We start from the raw sequence: 23,017 nt of genomic DNA, 5'->3' as shown, positions 1-23,017 counted from the left end.
GAAAATCAGGGCTACTGCAATTTGTTATTCCCTTTCCAATTACCCTGTAAGGCCAAAAAGAAAAATGTCTTGTTTCCGGTAACATCGCCGAAAAAAATAGGGTCGGTTGGTCGTTGGTTTTTTTTTTTTTTTTTTTTATAAAACCTTTTTCTTACGTTTTGTTAACGTCTTTTTACGTCTTTGTTTTTTTCCCGGCGTCATTGGCCGCCATGTTTTTTCACGTGACGACGGAAACGGGAGGTAAGTCTCTTCGATTGTGAAGTCTCATCAACCGATTACCTCCCGTTTTTGTGGGGTTTTTTGGTGCGAAAAGCGAAAAAAACCTTTAGGGTCGGCACTTAAAAATAGGGTCGGTCGGGTTACCGGAAACAGACATATTTTTCTTTTTGGCCTAAAACAGTTATCACTTTAACTTCTTGTTCATATTTCCCTGATTCTGTCAAGATCAGGGCCACTACAATTTGTTACTCCCCTTCCAATTACCACATAAAGCAGTTATCATTTTAACTTCTTGTTAGGGTTTCCCTGATTCTGTATTAAGCCATATAGACTTAGTGTGAGCTACAGAAGCATTCATATCTTCAGTCACACAGCGCATTTCGCATAACCTTACCCGAGAAAGGTACATTTTACAACCCACCAACAGTTCAGCTACAAGCTGGATCTTTCCCTGACGAAAACTTACATTAGCAGTTTAACCCCTTCACTGCCACAGTATAACAGCATTTTCAACACTGGTACGGTAGCAACTTTAGCAACTTATCCGAAAGGTCTATGGGAAAGAACTGTGTTTAGAACCCCTACAAGTTGTTGGACAGTGGTTACCTCCCATTTAGTTTTCAGAAATGTCCTGAAATGTTGTTGACACAAATCCCACGTATGATTATGGGCGTACGACAAACTGAAAATGACCACGTATTACATACGGGGTGGGCAGTGAAGGGGTTAATTAATAAAAGCAGCTGCATCAGACCAAAAAAGATCTATTTCTGGCCTTCTTGCATCAGTAAAAAAAATTCTTTTCAAACTGATAATTCATTTTTTAAGCTACCTACTCAAAGTGCAGGGCAAGCTAACCTGGTCAATACCACAAAAACTCTACAGCCTAAACACATAAAAAGAAACCAGGAAAACAACACATACGAATTAGTTGATTTGTGAGTCACAAAATCTCTGCAAAAATAAAATAAAAAATAGAAATAAAATAAAGTTGCATAACCAAGGAAACGCACCCCCCAAAAAGACCTACAACGGAAGTGGGGAGGGACTGTGGTTGACAAGGCCTTTTAAACTTTTTGCAGATTAGACTTTCATAGTTTTGTCAAGCCTACAGATTTCACCAACACCATTCGTATCAAAAGGCAGGCATACAATGTCACTAACATCCAGATGCTGTAGCAGGCAAACTAGCTACCATTAAGGAAAAAAATAAATAAAAAAATGAAACAGACACACATTCCATTAACTTTTACAGCTCCAAATGCAGCTACATGTACATAATATTTGTGTTTTTTGTTGTTGTTGTTTTTTGCCAAGAAGGCAAAGAAGGAAAATATCTAACAAAGTTGGTGCTTTGCATGAACTCATTTCCACAATTTTACTTTTGTAACGATTTTGATGGGTGTTAGATCTATCAACAAAGATGGTGCTTTCCAAGAAATCATTTCCACAATTTTACTTTTGTAACGATATTGCTGGGTGTTGGATTTTATCAACAAAAATGGTGCTTTGCATGAAATCATTTCCACAATTTTACTTTTGTAACGATTTTGCGCTGGGTGTTAGATCTTATCAACAAAGATGGGACCCAAGGACTGTTATGCCGGGGTGGAAGTAGAGATAAGCGCCTACTTCCCAAGAAATGCTCCAAATGGCTTCGTGTCTCCAAACACCTCTGACAGTCAAATCCAGCTCCTGGCCTTCACGTGGCGGGCCCTGTCTTCGACTAACAGGAGAAGGGATGCAGGCGGGTTACTGGCGCCTTAAAACCAGCTGCTTCGGGCAGATGGGGCTCGTTAACCTTGGATGGTCGCTCATCTAGGAGAAGGACAACTCCGATTTCAAAACCCGCACTGCCTTGTGTGCGCCTTGGGAAAGGCAAAGGCTACAAGAAGGAAAACTTCGACGTCAAACCCGGGTAGAGTGGACTCGACAGCCCAGCAAGGCAGCTACTCTTGGGGAGGAGGCAACCCTGAGTAAGAACCTCAACCACCGAAGACGGAAGACAGCAGCCAACTTGGCGTGGGGAGAAAATCGGCTGTCTACGCTCCCACGATAATATGGCCGTACAATTATCCAACATCGAACGCAGAAGAAGAAGAATCAACAAAGATGGTGCTTTGCAAGAAATCATTTCCACAATTTTACTTTTGTAACGATTTTGCTGGGTGTTAGATCTTATCAACAAAGATGGTGCTTTGCAAGAAATCATTTCCACAATTTTACTTTTGTAACGGTTTTGCTGGGTGTTAGATCTAACGTTCAAGGTGAAAAAGTAGAGACAACAAAGCCATTTTTGTAACGGTTTTGTTGGGTGTTAGATCTAACGTTCAAGGTGAAAAAGTAGAGACAACAAAGCCACTTTTGTAACGGTTTTGTTGGGTGTTAGATCTAACGTTCAAGGTGAAAAAGTAAAGACAACAAAGCCACTTTTGTAACAGTTTTGTTGGGTGTTAGATCTAACGTTCAAGGTGAAAAAGTAGAGACAACAAAGCCAGTGCTTCACTACGTACACACCACAAACCAACATCTATCACCGGAGTACACAGAACTGCTGTTGCTAAGGGAAACATGGAATGCCTAAGTCACCCATGCATAAAACTGCCCCTTTCAAACAAACATCCTTCCTCAGAGATGAACAGCTTCCATGGAATGCTTTCTTGCAATTTATTTTAGGCGCCAAAGTATAAGCCGATTGTGAATTCTGCCCACAAACGCACATTTCTGCTTTCCAATGATCCTTTTTTTCTGAAGGGAGGAGGTGGGGGGGGGGGGGGGGATAGATTGACATCTTTTGGAATTTGGAATTTTTCCTATCACTTCTTAACCTCCCTCTCTCTCTGTGTTAAAACCAAAGTCCATCTTGAAGCTGTTCATTTCTCAGCACAGAGCCTAACCATCCAAACTCTCACTGTTAAAAATATGACTCTTAATAATAACACAACAAACTGATGGTCACAAGTCAATGAAGATGAACTGTTCCAGAATCCAAGCCAGTTAAGTTCAGTGGTTGAATTCTACCATGAAAGATATATTTCACACTTGGCTAAAAGTAAATTCTCACTTCAATTTCCAGTGATGTACATTTTTCTGGCAGCCTTTAGGACAATTGTCCTGAAGACTGAAAATCAATAGGACACAGTGTCCTGAGATTGCAATTTCAATAGGACAAGAACACGACTCGTAAAACCGCATTTAAAAAGATTTTTCAGTTTAAATTCTTCTTTCACCTTCCGTGACTGTCATGACTATATACTCAAAGGATTGAATCACATTTCAAAGTTATTTGAACAGTTGTCGGGTTTTTTTCACTGCCCATCTGTCGACAATGTTTTTCAGGTAGGCATCTGACCGTTCTGCGGGTCCCTGAAGTTTTGCTTTCAGGATCATGTCCTGGGTTTTGACACACAATCGGTTTCTTCGAGCACAACGTTTTTTCTGGATATTATGACGAAAAGTAATGCCTTGCGCATGTGCGAACATGCACGGGTGGTTCCCATTGGTTTAAACGATTTATTGCTGAGCCAATGAATGCACCCGAGGCACCATATGGGTTCGGTTTTCTTTTTTTCTTCTTGATCCAACTTGAGGATAAATTAATTCAAAGAATCAGATCCCATGTGAACAAACTGGTCACACGCAGTGCATACTTTCGCTTGGCAAAACCGAAACCAGCTTTCCTCACGCAGTGTTTACTTTCGCTTGGCAAAACCGAAACAAGCTTTCCTCTTGAAAATTGAACAGTCCGCATGTCCGCTTCATTGTCAAAAACGATCGGACCCTTGACCACTTCTTCTGTAGGTTAATCGGACCTGTGTCCTGCTGGGGTTAAAGCTATAGGTCCTGGGGAAATTGGATCGGTCAGAGACCGGAGACCGACTAAAATGTACATCACTGAATTTCATTTCACAATTTTCTATGAATGGAATTTTTTTTTTAATTGCAAATTGCTTTAATAAACTGTTGCTTTTGCATGTACTCAGACTTCACTTTGCCGTTAAAGTCTGCATGTACTCAGACTTCACTTTGCCGTTAAAGTCTGCATGCACTCAGACTTCACTTTGCCGTTAAAGTGAGCATGTACTCAGACTTCACTTTGCCGTTTAAAGTGTGCATGTACTCAGACAAAGGGAAGGGGGAAAAAACACTCAGTTTTGCTTTTGCTTTTTAGACGGATACGCAATTTTAAAAATCGTCTAAACTGGGCAAGGCTTCACGGAACAGCTCGAGAATGGATTCACGCAGACAATACAAAAGATTTTGAAGGGGAAAATACAGACAGAAAAACAAATTCTTTGTGCACATCATTTCCCCATTAACTTCTCTGGCATTCAAAAGAAACTTTGAAAACATTAGGATTGACCAATTTTCAGAATTAGACGATTTCAGATTTTTCGTGATTGGAAGGCCTTTTCCAGGAAAATCTCATTCTTTCATCACCAGCTTTTCGTCCAATCACAACTTTCTTCCATTTGCAATACAGTTGAACCTGCCATGAAGGGACACCCTTGGGACCAGCCAACAGTGTCCCTACATTGCAGGTGGCCTGTCCTGACAGGTACATCTTGGTCACAAAGGGACAACAGGTTGCCTTTCATGGGAGGTGTCCTTTCGCCTGAGGGATTAAACATCACACGCACCCCTGTTGATTCACACAGTGGAATCCTCTTAAGCATCAAAATGTCAGCCAATTTAGCAATTAACATCTTCACACAATGTAGCCTTGAGTTGGTGCTACCCCAAATTTAATATCCAGCAAAATTCTCCCCAAGAAGGTTTCATCTGTAATAGTTTCAATGTGTGGATTTCTTTTTGGACAGCTCATTTTGAAAGGGTTATTATCTCAAGAGGTTTCCACTGTATTTTTTTCCAACCACCATAAACCAGAGCACCAGATCACTTGAAGAAGTAACAGGTAATTAATCTTGAGATTCAATCGCTGAGGCGAGTTTGCATCTCAAATACCTTTCCAACCACACATGTACCTTGTAATTAGGTTCTCAAGCGCACTAAGGCCTTCCAATCATCTGTCCCCAAAAAATAACCTCAATCAAAACAAAAAAATTGAAATGAAATGACGCCACAAAGAACTTGAAAAGAAGATGAAAGAAAGAAAAAAATAGACGAATAATAAAACAATGATAATCAACGTGATGAACAATGAACACAAGTCAAAAACTGTAAAGCCTTACAAAATTGCGCAGTTACGCTTATAATAGAATCAAAGAGAGCTTTAAGGCCACAGAATTTAAAACATGGAGGAAAAAAATATGTTGTATATATACACAGGACTCGCCCGTCTCGGTCAACAACCATGCGACGTATTCGCGCAAGGCACCCGCTGCTAGTCTTCTCCTTGCAAGTGAGAAAAATACATTTTATGAATAAACGCTTCCACGTTTACTCATCAACAACACAATCCTACCATCACCAAGGAATGTTAGACGAATTCCGGAAATCACTCTGTCGGGTTAGTGTGGGTTGTGAAAGAGTGAGTTCCCTTGCATTTGCCCCGACAACCATTACCATGTGCTTCCTGTACACGTGGTTCAGATCGACACACCTTCTGGCTAGTGACTGGCCTGTACACGTGGTTCAGATTGACACACCTTCTGGCTAGTGACTGGCATGTACACGTGGTTCAGATTGACACACCTTCTGGCTAGTGACTGGCCTGTACACGTGGTTCAGATCCACACACCTTCTGGCTAGTGACTGGCCTGTACACGTGGTTCAGATCCACACACCTTCTGGCTAGTGACTGGCCTGTACACATGGTTCAGATCCACACACCTTCTGGCTAGTGACTGGCCTGTACACGTGGTTCAGATCCACACACCTTCTGGCTAGTGACTGGCCTGTACACGTGGTTCAGATCCACACACCTTCTGGCTAGTGACTGGCCTGTACACGTGGTTCAGATGGACACACCTTCTGGCTAGTGACTGGCCTGTACACGTGGTTCAGATCCACACACCTTCTGGCTAGTGACTGGCCTGTACACGTGGTTCAGATTGACACACCTTCTGGCTAGTGACTGGCCTGTACATGTGGTTCAGATCCACACACCTTCTGGCTAGTGACTGGCCTGTACACGTGGTTCAGATCCACACACCTTCTGGCTAGTGACTGGCCTGTACACGTGGTTCAGATCCACACACCTTCTGGCTAGTGACTGGCCTGTACACGTGGTTCAGATCCACACACCTTCTGGCTAGTGACTGGCCTGTACACGTGGTTCAGATCCACACACCTTCTGGCTAGTGACTGGCCTGTACACGTGGTTCAGATGGACACACCTTCTGGCTAGTGACTGGCCTGTACACGTGGTTCAGATTGACACACCTTCTGGCTAGTGACTGGCCTGTACACGTGGTTCAGATTGACACACCTTCTGGCTAGTGACTGGCCTGTACACGTGGTTCAGATTGACACACCTTCTGGCTAGTGACTGGCCTGTACACGTGGTTCAGATTGACACACCTTCTGGCTAGTGACTGGCCTGTACACGTGGTTCAGATCCACACACCTTCTGGCTAGTGACTGGCCTGTACACGTGGTTCAGATGGACACACCTTCTGGCTAGTGATTGGCCTGTACACGTGGTTCAGATCCACACACCTTCTGGCTAGTGACTGGCCTGTACACGTGGTTTAGATCCACACACCTTCTGGCTAGTGACTGGCCTGTACACGTGGTTCAGATCCACACACCTTCTGGCTGGTGACTGGCCTGTACACGTGGTTCAGATTGACACACCTTCTCGCTAGTGACTGGCCTGTAATGTCACGTGGGAAAGTTTCCCCACATTATTTCCCCACGTGACATTATTTCCCACGTGACATTATTTCCCATGTGACATTATCGGCCAGTCACTAGAGAGAGGGTGTTTTGCAACCATGTTTACAGGAAGCACATGGCAATGTTTGTTTGCACAATGCAAGGGTACAACAACCCATGCAAACCTGACGGTTATTTCCGAAAATCGCCTAATTAGAAACACATTTTGAGACACCAGTTGTTTTTTCTCTACCCTTGAAAAAAAAAAACCACCAGCTTTTTTCTGCAACTCAGACCGACCCTCCCCCCCCCCCCCCCCCCCCCCACCCCTCCCCCCTACCATTTGCCTAATATCCGAACTGCTATCCTCTAATTCCTCCCCCCATACTCTCTTTTCTAACCCATCTATTCGCATCATACTTCATAATAGTCTTATCCACCAATTTTCTTTCTTTCATATCTTACAAAAAAATAAGATCCGTGTGCCTTGGCATTTCACTTCATTACAGATCGAGTTACCTCCCATATACTATAGTCAAAATAGCTGATCATTTTCAATGAGAACCTCGGTACTTAGAATCAGCTTTCCCTCTTTCAAACACATAATACTCACCACGGTGACCATCCGGCAATTGCCCTCAAAACATGTCTCAGTCATGCCAAGGAATTCAATGATTAGATAAATATAACCAATATATATATCTTAAAGTGCAACCTTTCTCTCTAGAATTTTTGACAAGCACTGAGTAACCTTTCAGCTCCAAAGAACCATAAGCTTTTTCATTGTAATCTGAAGTTGACCAATTCTCTCCTACAAAATTTCAAACGTAACATAAAGAGGTTTCAGGTCTCAATTCTGAGCACGGAAGGCACTGAATATTCAACTGCATAGTCATCTTTACAATTTCAGCTTAAGTACGTTTCTGATACCAATTTAAGATTAAATGATCACCTGAAGTTAATTGATCAATTCCAAAACCTATGCTTTAATAATAACTATAAAAAAAAAACTAAAAAACATGCCCCCCCTTCTTTGAGTAGAATAATCAGCTACTTTCATGATTATTTAACTTTGAATCAGTTTTAACCTTTATCAAATCAACCTATTTCTAAAAAACAAAAAGTTATTATTCCAGAAGGTGCACATTCAGTTCTCAATCATCCAAATGATCTGATTATATATATTTTGCGAAGTTAAGTCATGCGTAAGGAAAAATACACCATGTCAATTCAGAGCTGCTGATACTCCTCCAAACCTCAACTTCTAACATCCTTTTTGTCACAAACCATGCACAATTCAAAATGAAAACCAATCACTTGTTAATAATTTAAACCCCCATTAAAACCTTCTTTTCTTTCTAATATCAAATATATTTCAACTTACACAATAACCAATCACTTGTTAAACCCCATTAAGGGCAGACACTGGTGTTAAAAGTGATTTTTTTTGTTTCATAAGTGTTGGGTCAAAAATTGTTGCACAATTAAAGAACTCAGTCCATCTCCTGAGAAAATGAAAAAAAAAATTTTTTTGGATCACCGGTTGCCTTGGTAGCAATCCAAGATGGCCACCAAACTGCCACTTTTTAAAACCCTAAGGCTTTTACAAAACCGAAAGGAATTTTGTTTTGGTGCTTGTTATTTATACATTAGCACAATACCCAACTTTTGTTAGAGGCTTTTTTTGAAATCTACAGTCATTCAAAAGATATCAGTGATAAAAATGAGTGACCTTGAATTTTATGAAAAACCGCCCCCAAAAATGGTATAACTTCTCACGAAAAAAAAAATTCAACAAAACGCTCTAACAAAATCTGCGAAAAAACGCACTCGAGATGTATGCAAAGTTTCAACAGCGCAAGTTTATTAGAAAAAAAGCCTTAGGCTTTTGAAGTGACAAAAAAGTAGTTTTGAGAAAATACACAAAACGTGAAGAAAATGTATTTTTTTTACACAAACGTTTATGAAACATGTAACAAAACAACACTAACAAAACAACAGGTATTGCTTAGTTCCACAAGAAAAACGGAAACAAAATTCAACAAAATTTAAAAAAAAAAACAGCCAGTGTTCTGCAAGCACCAAGGAACCTGTTCCAAGGTCACAATGATCAACTCTTATCCGTTATGTGCACGCTGCGTAAAGTATGCCCATCCATAATTCCCAACTTGTTACCAGTGAAGCCTCTTATCTTGGACCTCTTTTGGACTTGCTTTGAATAATCAGGGAGTCATATGGCAGTGTCCTTTACTTTCTATACTACAATATTTGGGTTGACTTCTGTGAATTGCCTTGCAATGCCATGTGTACTTTGGAAGCTCCTCTCCAGCTTCCACCTCTGCATCTGTAGAGACAACATAGATTCAAAATTAATATGTCTATGACAAACTCAAATACTGCTATTCACATTTTCCCAACAATGACCCCCCCCCCCCCCCCCCCCCCCCACACATTTGAAAAAGATATTGTAATGTGATACATGTAACACGATATTTGGGCGCATGCACATGTCAGTGCTGATAGTCAAGCAGTGAACAAAAAGATGTTGACAAATCATGTAAATGTTGCGAAGGCAGTGCAGGTTTGGTTTACAGCTATTGCACATACATTGCATGCAGAAACCATATGCCGTGATATGGGAAGTATGACCACAAGCAATGTTCACTCACTGAGCCATGTGAATGCATGTTTGTTTGAGCCACAAGAAAACTGTGATCACAGGAGGAAGCTAGGCCTATATATAATATGCTCGAGAAAATAAATGAGGAAAGAACAGATGTTTTGCTCCAACCCTGACAAACCTTGTGACAACCAAGCTTCACAGTAGCAGCACATAACAGACTTTGCATCCTATTCAGTTTCTTTGCATCAGGGTGTTGTTACTTACATTCTGCTCTTCAGCATATAACAGTCACACACGTACACACACACACACACACACACACACACACACACAGCCAGAGCCGCACACATAACCAAACAAATATATAAACTTCTACATGTTTGTCAAAAGAAGAAAAAATTACCTACCTACTACCATCTTGCTTATCAGCTGCTTGGAATCTTCCCTGCTCTGCTTGGGCTAGTATTCAACTGCACCAGATTTCCCAGGAGATGCATGGTGTTGCACCATGGCTGAACAAAGTCATTTTTGTATTGATTGTTCTTTTTCTAAGCAGTTTATTTGCTTTTTCCAGAGAAAAGATATGGGTCTGCCTTCTCGTCGCCATAAATGGCGAACTCCGTGTTGTCCTTATTGCCGTACGCATTCCGCTCAGCAACTCTAAAATAAGTCGTGGCTCAAAACACTCATGGCAACGTGCTTCAAACGTACACCACCGATGGTGATTTCTTGCTCCGTCCCAGCTGTTGCAAGGGCAGCAGCATAGTTTCCAGCCAATTTTCATTCTGGACGAAGAAGAATGCACAAACTTGATCTTCCGATTCGTTCGTAGCAATAGCAGACGACACTATCGACTCGCACTTTCTTTTTAAACTTCCGTCACGCCAGCCTCTACAACTGATCTGATTTTACTCGATAATCATCTCCTTTGCGTGTCAAGCACTGAAATCGGGGCAAAACGTGTATTTAACTGAAGTTTCCACAAAGATATCCCAGGAAAATCGCAGCTGTAGCTATTTCACATCGCCTTTGGCAAGATCTGGCGGAAATGAAGAATATTGCATTCTGGGAAGGCCGAATCGAACCGAACGAGACCGAGCATAAACGAAGTTTAATATCCGCGATTCGATTGGTCAGCAGCGAAAATTGCTCATACGGAATTTCCCGGAATCTTCATCGGCTCATTGGAATGTCTTCTAGTTGCTGTTACTAACGGCGCGAAATCCGTAAACGGAAATTCCCGTTGTCCGCGGTATGAACTGATCGTAGCAAAGAAAAGACAACTCATTCCAGTCATGCTAACGTGACCATGTTGGGCGCATAGTAAGAATCCGGGGCAGAGTTGGAATCTCGCGGGACTTCGTCACGCCTCAGTAGATTTCCAACAAAGCGCGTCATTTCCGGAAACGCACCGACTCATTCTAGAAATGGCCCTCCTTTCGACTAGCGATGCCAGTCTGATCGCCAGTCTGCCTCTCGCCCTTGACCATGATGGGTGACCACAGGGAAGAGGTGGACAGTTTTGTCGTGGAACTTACGCAGAAAATACAACCGTGCTCACGCAGAAGAAATATGACAACATTGTGCTGTTTCTAAAAACAAAACGTACGGACCACATTGAAGATGGGAAGTCTTCGAAGTTCAAGTGGTGGGTGCGTGAAAAGAAGTTTCAGCTCGTGAACTTTCCAGGATTGGACTTAAACGACGTTCTCTGCATACCCAGCAAACAAGAGGTAAGTTCGTAGTTATGAAACGTGACTGAAAGTATTTCGCTATGTTGTTTTATTTATTTTTTCGCATGTTTATTTTTGTACAGTTAATGAGTTATGGTTATCTCAACTGTTCTTGATTCCATGGCTGTCAGTGTCACTGTCAGCCAAATTTCTGTTGACATTGAGACTGAAAGTATCAGATGACATGTTCTATGGTCCATCCAGTCAGGGACCTATATTAGATCCAGTGAATAAAACTCAGTTTCAAAGTTCTATGCAACCATGTGTGATCAATGATATTTCAATGTGTAACAGGTTTCCTAAACAATCGTCCATGTAATACGAGCTGTGTGCCTGCCATTAGAGTCATGCATTTTCAGTCCTTTAAAGTTTAAATGATTCGTATCATTCTCTGTACTTTTTTCTGTAATACTCTAGTTATAATAACACAGACATGCAACAAAAACATATCCATGTCAAACATTTTGGTTTCCATGTCAACAACCAGTCAGAAATCAAGTTAAAACCTTAAACACAGGCCGAAAAATAAGTTATTACCTTTTGTTGTTCATAACTTTACAGTTACACCGTGACATAGTTACAATTTAATTGAATATTCTTTAACTTTAAGTGCTCAGCTATCATTGTAATAAAAGATGAAGGTGTTCATAACTTTACACTAATCTTGCTTAAAATTAATCTGAACAATGACAACTCATGGCTTAAAATTTATTCAGTTACTTCAGACAGAAGCTAATTAGGTTCATTAATATATATTTATATAACTAGTTTCAATATTTGCCCCCAAACTTCCTTGTTCCTTTGATTCCTACAACATTGGTCTTGCTTAGACTTAAATTCATTCATTTTGTACTGTTCATGCAGATTAATCGTAACACTTAACAAGTGTCATCTGTCAGTTGTAGAACTTGTACCCTCTCTTAATTCCAGTAGAAAGCACTATAGTTACAACAGCATATATATAATATGATAAAGAAATATCATTTTGCGCTCTGAATTCTCAGTATTTCTCAGTTAATTATGTAAGTGTCCACTTGATCTGTTGTTGTTGTTGTTGTTGTTTTTTTGTTTTTTTTAATATATCCAGACCTCAATGAGTTGTTTTGCTATGATTGTTGCTTACTTGTTTGCAGAATGCTGAGTCGCTGCTGGCAAACATTCCAGTGGCTGTGATGCGACAATGTCACTGCCAGATGTTCAGAAAATACAGTCATCAGAGGCTTCTGCAACATGGACGTCCTCGAGAAAAAAAAAATGTGCGGCATGCCATTTTGCTCAAAACCGGATTTGGCAGACTGGGTGCAGAGTGAGAAATGTCACTCCTGGTGCCACTTTGACTGTGCTGGGGTGGAGATGACGAGAGCTGAGGTCTCGGCAGAAGATGTACATTTTGTGTGTGTTGTGTGCAAGGACTGATGAGGAAGTGTTGATTTATGTCTTCTACCTTCCACCTGCATGGGGTTTTTTCCTTCTCAATTTGTTCATTAGTGCTGTATGATGTTCACTCACAGACTTTTCTCTGCACATATTCAGGGGGTGTCCAGAACGTATGTGTGTATGTGTTTTCAAAAATCATGTTGTTGTTCTTTCCAAATCGTCTCTTATTGACTCACCTGAGTAATTGGCGAGTCTAAGAATTCATATATACATGTATACATATATCCGGCCAAAAAACTTAACATTTGAGGTTAGCTTGGTTGTTTTTCAAGCTAGACCTCTGAAAAATTTAGGGTTCGATGATCTTACAAAGTCCTTTGTACTGGAAACTTGCATTCTCCCAGTAAGGTAATATATTGTACTACGTTGCAAGCCCCTGGAGCAAATGTTTGATTTGTGCTTTTGTGAACAAGAAACAATTGACAAGTGGCTCTATCCCATCTCCCCCCTTCCCCCGTCGTGATATAACCTTCGTGGTTGACAACAACATAAAACACCAAATAAAGAAAGATCTTACAAAGTGACCTCAGTTTGGTTGACCCTCTTCAAATTTTGGCATCACAGCGGGGTCATGTTCGTTTCATTGGATTAAAACTTGTGCGTTGAAGCTATATCAGATGTTTTTGAAGCTACAGGTTTGAAACCTTGTATACTTCTAGTGTTTGATAATCTCCAGACTTGACCTAAGTTTGATTGACCCTTGTCAAGTTTTGGGGTCACAGGGGGCATGCAGTCATGTTTGTTTCATAAAACTTAACGTTGAAGTTATCTCAGATGTTATTGAATCTTAAGCTTTGTAACTATGAAAACTTCAAGGGTAGTTGTAGTTGATAGCCAACATGAATCTAGTTTGAGATACCCCTGTCACATTTTGGGGTCACTGCGTTGTGTCATTATTGCATTGCACAACTTTGTTACATTTTCCATATGTTTAAATCAACATATTCAGGGGGTGTCCAGAACGAATGTGTATATAGATGTGTTTTCAAAAATCATGTTGTTGTTGTTTCATAATGGCACTGGGTTTCTTGTGCAAAGTTTAAACGGATGTGTTTTGTAATTTTTTTTAGTCGTGCTGTACAGTTTGACGCCAGTTTACAAGTAGTGCTTCTGCTGAGCATCAAGATGTGATTAATGTATTTTTGCTGTCTGTCTTATGGATTCTTGTGCAAAGTTTAAACAGAGGCATTTTATGATTTTTAAATTGTGCTGTACAGTTTGACGTCAGTTTTCAAGTAGTGCTTTTGCTGTGTGATTATTTTGATGTGATTAATTTATTTGTGCCGTCTGTTTATTTTTGTGTGTGGGTGTGCCAAGTTTTTACAGAGGTGTTCTCCTGTGAATGTGAGTTTTAAGTAGTGCTGTACAGTTTGACCCCAGCATAAATCCCTTCAATTAACAAGATGTTATGGTTTGAGTACCTGAACCAACCTTATTTTTTACGTTTTAAAGCCAGGCGAGGCTTCTTAATCCTCACCTTAAATGCTAAAATTCGTTTTTGGCTGCGTGCTGCCCCTGCAATCCGCCAAGGCCTAGAAGTTTTTATTTGCATCACTGATTTCTTTGTGTTGGTGTTTCTGTGAGACTGTGGGGTCAAAGACAAGCATTTGACCTAGGGTGTGAGTGTGTGTGTGCATTGCTCCTCAAGCATCATGATGTATGAATTGTCTTTTCTTGTCTCAATATAATGACATATATAATTTCATGCGGCTTTCCTACGAAGACAGAGAAGTGATTCAGAGTGAATCAAATGAAACATAATGCATGTGGGACGTACAAAATTTTTTTATATAATTGTAATCATGTGAGGTGTTAAAAACGTGCATAAATCCCTTCAATTAACAAGATGTTATGGTTTGAGTACCTGAACCAACCTTATTTTTTCCGTTTTAAAGCCAGGCGAGGCTTCTTAATCCTCACCTTAAATGCTAAAATTCGTTTTTGGCTGCGTGCTGCCCCTGCAATCCGCCAAGGCCTAGGCGGCCCTTGGACCCCGGCAGTAAAAAAAAAGTTCAGTCGCAGGCAAAATTCAGACTCCCACCCATGTAGTGTAAAGCCATTAATCACAGTCATAAGTTTGTTTTCATATTCTGTTTGTTTGTAAATTCAGTTCATTGATCTCTGTTTTGGTCTTTGCTTTGTTGCTTTGGTTGAAAAAAGTGACCTTCTCTCCTTCTGAGAAAGCTACCTCTCTTGTGTGGTGTGTGAATTTAATTAAACAAATCATGAAATGTATGCATTGGCAGCTAGTGCTTCCTTCCCTTTGTTTATCAAAGACCAAAAGGCATTATTCAAAGAAAAGTCATACTCAACTTATATGATGCAATCAAGCACACAAAATGTAGCACATATAACATAGCACAGTTGTTCCAAAGAAATATAAGAGCATCCCTTGTACCCCCCAAAAAAACAAAAAAACACACACACCTTGCTCAGCATCATAATGATTGGGATAGGCAGACACTGTGTACATTGAAACTGGAGATGTATTCAAATATACCATATTACCAGGTTTTTCACATATGCACACAAGCACACATTTAGTGCTAATGTTTGCATTAACTGACTTTAATCCTTTCAAATTCTTACACCCTCTGTATGAAAATTATGGTAACTCCTGTTGATCTTGTGCCACCAGGCTAGGACAAGTTGTTCACAACCATTACTTAAACTGTTTCTAATGATGAAAAAAGTGTTGAACACAAAAATATGTCATTTTGTTCTCAGTATTTACACATTCTCAAGCAAGTAATAAAAAATTGTTCTGCGCTTCTGCCCATATATATAGCTATTGAATATAATCTTTCTCTCATAGAACACACTTGGGACATATACATACATGCATCTTCAATTTCTGTGACACTGGGTGTTCCCAATGACACAAGAATGGCCGGTCACAATGAGTTAACAGTCAATAATGTTAACAATAAACCTGTTAAGATGCAGGCGGCATATCATAATGAATTTGATACTAGTGAATGCTGTTGGTGGCTTTTGTATTGACAATAAAATATAAAGAACGCAAAAGTTTACGGAATACACAGAAATTATCAAGCGAGTTTGTTAATGGATTTTACTTCACAATAATATAACATACTTACTTTTAGATAAAAGAAAAGAATTAAGTGCAAATACAATTTCCACTCAGTAAGTTACATTTTTGTGCAAACTGACCCAAACTAAAATAATGTTAACTGGTCCCTTGACTCCTACTTACAGTTACCAAATACCTACCCTGAACCCAACTATATACATTCATAGGTTTGGCATGATGATGATGGGGTGTGTGTGTGCGGGTGTGTGTGGAGGGGGGGATGCATAAATATAGCCACACACATACCCAAACCAACTATACTGTTTCAACTTTAACACAGTACATTGAAGAAGAAGACAATTAAGTTACGCATGAGTGTTGTCAACGTTACTTAAATTGTAAGGGTAAACTTCACTAGCACCAGTTAAAATGGCAAACTGAAGCGCTCGATCGTTTGTTCAGAACGACGTCCGACTGAAGTCAGTGTTTATTTTTCCAAGGTTCGTAAGTAAGAAAAATAGCAGTTGGTATGATTTTGTCTAATGCATCTGTTTTATTACAACCAACTATTGATATTTTAAACATACGCTGATCATTGTAGTCCATCAATTATCATTTAATCATCGCATTCTAAGAAAGAGCAAAATTCTCACTCTGCGCGCGGTTCATTTCCAGAATCGCGTAGCGCGAAGTTGGAATTCCAACAATGGCGGCCATAGTTGGAATTCCAACAAAGCGCAGGTCATTTCCGGAAAAGCGCCGCTGACTAGATGGGACGCAACAACCACCGTTGACGATGTGTTTGACTCGCAGTCACCTCTCAAACATACGCATTTTTTTGCTGTTTTGTGTTTGTTCAATACACAATTGCATACACATACATTGTTCATTTAGCCGTTTTGACCGTTTATGATTAATTCTGATCTAAAATCAGTATATCAGAGTAACCAGAAGAGGTTCAAAATTCAAAATCAGAAAGAAAATGGAAATGACCAGGGAACAAAAAAATCACTTTTTTCACTGTGGTGTCTTCCCTTAAAAACCTTTTCTTTGCAAATTCAAAAAAAAGGTTCAACGTACACAATAACAAATCTTTTCTTTGTAAAGACAAAAATATTTTCAACTTACAACCACCCCCAAACCTGTTCTCCCGTTCTAGTTTTAAACAATAATAAAATTTAGAAAAACCAGACTGAAGATTTAAAAAAAAAAATGAATATGAAAAAAAAAATAATGCTATTTAGTAAAATAGTCTAATAAGAACTGTATTGACCGCAAACCAAACGACACTTGCTGAGGTTATATCAAATATTTTTTTTCTTCTGTAGCACATCCAAAAGGCAAACACTTTTGTTGTGGAGATCGCTACATACCACTCTTTTCAAATCATTAAGTTTTTATGCAATTCATTGATTTTCTGCATTGTTTAAATCTGAGATCAAGAAGAAAGAGAAAGACTGAGAAGAGAGAAAAAGATACTGAAAGACAGACAGACCGAATGGGGGGGAAACCTGTTTGGAAAGAATTTCAGGAGAGCAAAGTCCACTGAAAATGCATGTAAAGCACTTTCTTATAAAAAGCAGATTAAATAATGCAGATTTTTTCCAAAAACTTTCAAATTTTTTCTTCAGAATATCCTTCTTACAAAATCATTTGAAACATTAGAAAGGTTTGCCTTTTTGAATTGTACTGGATCTCTTTTTGAAAATAAATTTCACAATAACACATGAAACCATACTGATAATGAAATCAGCTGAGAAATTTAAAGACAAAATCAGAATGCAGGAAGCATTCATTTTCCCCCCAAAACGAATCTACCTCTTGAAGCAGTATCGGAAGGTATACTGGTCGTAACAGTCCTTAAAGGCATCATAAATCAATGTGCACTCTGGTTTTGTGAAGACAATTCTCTTTGTACAACATGAGCAGTGTCAAAGTCAAATGCAGCGATATCGAGTTACTCCATGTTCAAATTACAAAACCGTCACACCAGAGCAAATGTTTCAGAGTGGAGAAGGCCTCTATGCTCAAGAAACAGAGGGAGAGAAAGAAAAGAAATGTTTGACATTAGTTGGATTTTTGTATGAAGGCATAAGAAGACCAGCTTTTGTCAAGGGATTACTGATGACAGAGACGAAATATATCAAGGTTTCAAAAACAATTGACATATGATTCCCAATTTGAAATATAGGCTTCTTGTTTCCACGATAAGAAGAACAGAGAAATATCAGAGTAAGATGACTAACTGATGAAAACAGTATAAGCAGAGAAGAGCATCAGTAAAATAAAAGAAAATCTGAAGATGAACCAGAAAGCACAAAATGAATCAGCAAGATCAAGAGAGAGAGAGAGAGAGAGAGAGAGAGAGAGAGAGAGAGAGAGAGAGAGAGAGAGAGAGAGAGAGAGAGAGGAAGAAAATTGTCCTGTCAACCAAAAAGTGCACAGAGATTTTCTGACGCCTGGCCTTGCACCAGGTCAAGGTCACAACCCTAAACATCTATAGAGACTGAAAGTGTGTCCTACCTGGCTGTCCAGTCCGATGACGAACAACATGAGGAAGAAGAGTACGGCCCACAGAGGGGAGATGGGAAGCTTGGACACGGCCTCAGGGTACGCCACGAAAGTCAGACCAGGACCTGCAAGCAACATGGATGTTAGACGCCAGTTTAAAGGTTGTCCTTAATGGAGCTCAAAGTCGACTCCGCTAACGCTTCCCGAAGTCTTTTGACCAAAAATTCAGTGCCAAAACTTCGTGCAGCGAGATTCGTGAAGTAGACTTTGCCCCATCAATACAAGGCTTTGCATAATGCTGTTTCATATTAGAAATGGCAATTTCGAAATTAGGGTTATTTAAAAAGCTTACACCAGAAAAAGATGTTGGAACATTAAATGCCATTTTCACATAACAAGTTTCATTTTTAGTGTAGCAACTTGGACAGTATGGTCAACTTACAATTCTCTGAACACACACACACACACACACACACACACACACACACACACACACACACACACGCACACTGTGAACACATTGTGGTACATACCTTGTGTGACGATTTTGTCCACAGTGCTACCGGCCTCGTGCGCCATGAAGCCAAGAATGGAGAAAATGACAAAGCCGGCAAAGATACTGGTTCCGCAGTTGATCAGGGGAACAATCATAGCGTCCCTGCAACAAGCATTTTGACACATGAATAACAAACACAAATAAATGGGTTGAAATAAATGGGTTGAAATAAACGGGTTGAACTCAATGCAGAATGACAGTACGTGACTCACTAAACGCAGAATGACAGTAAATGACTCACTAAATGCAGAATGACAGTAAATGACTCACTCAATGCAGAATGACAGTAAATGACTCACTCAATGCAGAATGACAGTAAATGATTCACTAAACGCAGAATGACAGTAAATGACTCACTCAATGCACAATGACATTAAATGACTCAATGCAGAATGACAGTAAATGACTCACTAAACGCAGAATGACAGTAAATGACTCACTAAATGCAGAATGACAGTAAATGACTCACTCAATGCAGAATGACAGTAAATGACTCACTCAATGCAGAATGACAGTAAATGACTCACTCAATGCAGAATGACAGTAAATGACTCACTCAATGCAGAATGACAGTAAATGACTTACTAAATGCAGAATGACAGTAAATGACTCACTCAATGCAGAATGACAGTAATTGACTCACTAAATGCAGAATGACAGTAATTGACTCACTCAATGCAGAATGACAGTAAACAGGGTTCGTACAGTTTTTTTGTTCTAAAATTCAAGGACTTTTCAAGGACTTTCAAGACCTTCTGAAGAGAAAATCAAGCACCCTCTTACCTTCAAAGCTCGCAATGAAACACTTACTTTTTTTTGACGAAAAAAAAGGGCGTTGCATTTTTTTTTTAAATAAGACAAGCTGCTGACGAAATGTATAGGCAACAATTTGGAAAAAACAAGTACTTTTCAATGACTATTTAACAAAACTCTATTTTCAAGCACTTTTCAAGGCCTGGAAAAGGTTTTCCAATTTTCAAGGAGTTTTCCAGGGTTCAAGGACTCTGTACGAACCCTGACTGTAAATGACTCACTCAATGCAGAATGACAGTAAATGACTCACTCAATGCAGAATGACAGTAAATGACTCACTAAATGCAGAATGACAGTAAATGACTCACTAAATGCAGAATGACAGTAAATGACTCACTCAATGCAGAATGACAGTAAATGACTCACTCAATGCAGAATGACAGTAAATGACTCACTCAATGCAGAATGACAGTAAATGACTCACTCAATGCAGAATGACAGCAAATGACTCACTAAACACAGAATGACAGTAAATGACTCACTAAATGCAGAATGACAGTAAATGACTCACTAAATGCAGAATGACAGTAAATGACTCACTAAATGCAGAATGACAGTAAATGACTCACTCAATGCAGAATGACAGTAAACGACTCACTCAATGCAGAATGACAGTAAACGACTCACTAAATGCAGAATGACAGTAAATGACTCACTAAACGCAAGAGTATTCATTCTTTTACAACCCATAAAAACCAGACATAGTTTTCTCTGAACATTATCTATTGCAGCAATTTCAAAACAATGTTGACGCTATTGTAATGAAGCAATGTGAAGAAGCAATGTAAATAAGCCATGTGAAGAAGCCATGTAAAGAACCAATGTAAAGAAGCCATGTGAAGAAGCAATGTAAAGAAGCCATGTGAAGAACCAATGTAAAGAAGCCATGTAAAGTAGCCATGTAAAGAACCAATGTAAAGAAGCCATGTGAAGAACCAATGTAAAGAAGCCATGTAAAGAACCAATGTAAAGAAGCCATGTAAAGAATCAATGTAAAGAAGCCATGTGAAGAACCAATGTAAAGAAGCAATGTAAAGAAGCCATGTGAAGAAGCAATGTAAAGAAGCCATGTGAAGAACCAATGTAAAGAAGCAATGTAAAGAAGCAATGTAAAGAAGCCATGTGAAGAACCAATGTAAAGAACCAATGCAGACCTGCCTACCCCTGAAATGTACCATGTGTAGTTTTGGGTGTGACAATAAGGCAAATGTGTAGTTTGGCAGGTGAATGTGTAGTATTTCAATTCGATCAACCCAAACCGCAAAACAGAACAGTTACTTATACCGTACTAAAACAAACACTCAACACTCAAAACAAAACTATTACAATGTGAACAATACTCCTCATACAAATACAAACAAAGCCCCCACAAAAATACAAGCCAAGCATTAAGTTTATTTGTTAAGAAAAAAATTATTAAAGTCTAGTTTGGAACATTTGTTAAAAAAAAAGCTATGTTGAGGGGTATGCAGTCCATTATACAGTGGGACCCCCTATTCAAGACCTGTGACAATCTGAGAACATCAAGTCACAAAAAGTAGGGACTGGGAGTATGTGTATCAACATGAAGGCAAATTTGCACATAAACAGAACAGGTTTGCGTCGGCAATAATATGGCAGATCATTGCCTCTGCTCTGGTTACCGATCTCTCAAAAGTGAGCTTGTCTTGGTCTTCTTTCCCTGGCACGGGTTTCTTCACAAAACAGTCCAGTTTCCTCTGCTTTGGTCGGGATTTCTCGAATTCCTGATGGGAAGTGCTTTTCTTGTGGCGGTTACACGGTCGTAAAGCCCACTGTGCGTCACTGAAAAATCCGTGTTGCACACAGTGCAGTGGGCAAAATGCTTCCCTTTTCTCGACGAAACTGGGCATGGATGCTCCTCATAGTACTTTGGCAGAAAAGCCTGGCTGGGAGTTTGACCAAGCTTCTTTTTTTTGCTCCGTGGCGGTTGATCGCCAAAGTCTTCTGAATCCGTGTTCGTCGCTGTAGCCATATTTTTCCCTCCAGAAAGAATGAGCTACGAAGTGACCGCGTTCAGAAAAGTATGTGCTGAAACGCCCGCGATAGTTGTAATAACAGCAGCAAGACCAACTGACTACGCTACTCTCGCGGGCGCCGGGCATGTTTTGCTCGCAGTACACAACCGGTTAGTACAAATTATGGATCGGAACTTGCTCGCGTTTTTGTGTATTCAAAATGTCAAAATGTGTAGTCGAAACGAAACGTTTGCGTAGTATAAGACAAGCATGCGTAGTTGCGTAGTTTGGGGACCAAAATCGTAGTTTACTACGCTCAATGTGTAGTGTAAACAGGTCTGCCAATGTAAAGAAGCCATGTGAAGAACCAATGTAAAGAACCAATGTAAAGAAGCCATGTGAAGAACCAATGTAAAGAAGCCATGTGAAGAACCAATGTAAAGAAGCAATGTAAAGAACCAATGTAAAGAAGCCATGTAAAGAATCAATGTAAAGAACCAATGTAAAGAAGCCATGTGAAGAACCAACGTAAAGAAGCCATGTGAAGAACCAATGTAAAGAAGCCATGTGAAGAACCAATGTAAAGAAGCAATGTAAAGAACCAATGTAAAGAAGCCGTGTAAAGAAGCCATGTAAAGAAGCCATGTAAAGAAGCCATGTAAAGAAGCCATGTAAAGAAGCTATGTGAAGAACCAATGTAAAGGCGGTCCTTAATTGAGCCTGAAGTCAACTTCCCAAAGTCGCAAAGACTTCGAAGTCTTTTCACCAAAAACTCAGTGCTAAAGCTTCGTGTGACCAGCTTCCCAAAGTCGCACAGTATACCACATGTAGTCGACTTCCCAAAGTCGCACAGTATACTACATGTAGTCGACTTCCCAAAGTCGCACAGTATACTACATGTAGTCGACTTCCCAAAGTCGCACAGTATACTGCATGTAGTCGACTTCCCAAAGTCGCACAGTATACTACATGTAGTCGACTTCCCAAAGTCGCACAGTATACTGCATGTAGTCGACTTCCCAAAGTCGCACAGTATACTGCATGTAGTCGACTTCCCAAAGTCGCACAGTATACTACATGTAGTCGACTTCCCAAAGTCGCACAGTATACTGCATGTAGTCGACTTCCCAAAGTCGCACAGTATACTGCATGTAGTCGACTTCCCAAAGTCGCACAGTATACTACATGTAGTCGACTTCCCAAAGTCGCACAGTATATTACATGTAGTCGACTTCCCAAAGTCGCACAGTATACTACATGTAGTCGACTTCCCAAAGTCGCACAGTATACTACATGTAGTCGACTTCCCAAAGTCGCACAGTATACTACATGTAT

General features: G+C 39.9%; 2 protein-coding genes and 1 long non-coding RNA gene across 8 annotated transcripts in view; 1 reads left to right on the top strand and 2 right to left on the bottom strand.

Annotated features, from left to right (window-relative positions):
- Positions 1-23,017, bottom strand: part of LOC138968367 (sodium- and chloride-dependent glycine transporter 1-like) — a 108,177-nt gene that overhangs the window by 15,689 nt on the left and 69,471 nt on the right. For all 6 annotated transcript variants that reach the window (XM_070340922.1, XM_070340925.1, XM_070340924.1 and 3 more), the window contains exons 8-9: positions 18,871-18,995; positions 18,350-18,462 (exon numbers count right to left, since the gene is read on the bottom strand). In XM_070340922.1, coding sequence (XP_070197023.1) covers positions 18,350-18,462; positions 18,871-18,995 — 238 coding nt within the window. The remainder of the gene's footprint in view (positions 1-18,349; positions 18,463-18,870; positions 18,996-23,017) is intronic.
- LOC138968376 (uncharacterized) lies at positions 10,998-12,843 on the top strand. Its single transcript, XR_011456155.1, has 2 exons — positions 10,998-11,355; positions 12,489-12,843. It is a non-coding gene; the product is annotated as an uncharacterized lncRNA (long non-coding RNA).
- Positions 22,445-23,002, bottom strand: LOC138969603 (uncharacterized; the record flags this gene model as incomplete). The annotated part of the gene is made up of 1 exon (XM_070342460.1): positions 22,445-23,002. A coding segment is annotated over one exon (558 nt), but the record flags the coding sequence as incomplete, so codon positions are not given.

This window comes from Littorina saxatilis, linkage group LG6 (genome assembly GCF_037325665.1).
Source record: "Littorina saxatilis isolate snail1 linkage group LG6, US_GU_Lsax_2.0, whole genome shotgun sequence".
NCBI classification, from domain to species: domain Eukaryota; kingdom Metazoa; phylum Mollusca; class Gastropoda; order Littorinimorpha; family Littorinidae; genus Littorina; species Littorina saxatilis.
This window is presented reverse-complemented; position numbering and strand designations above follow the sequence as displayed.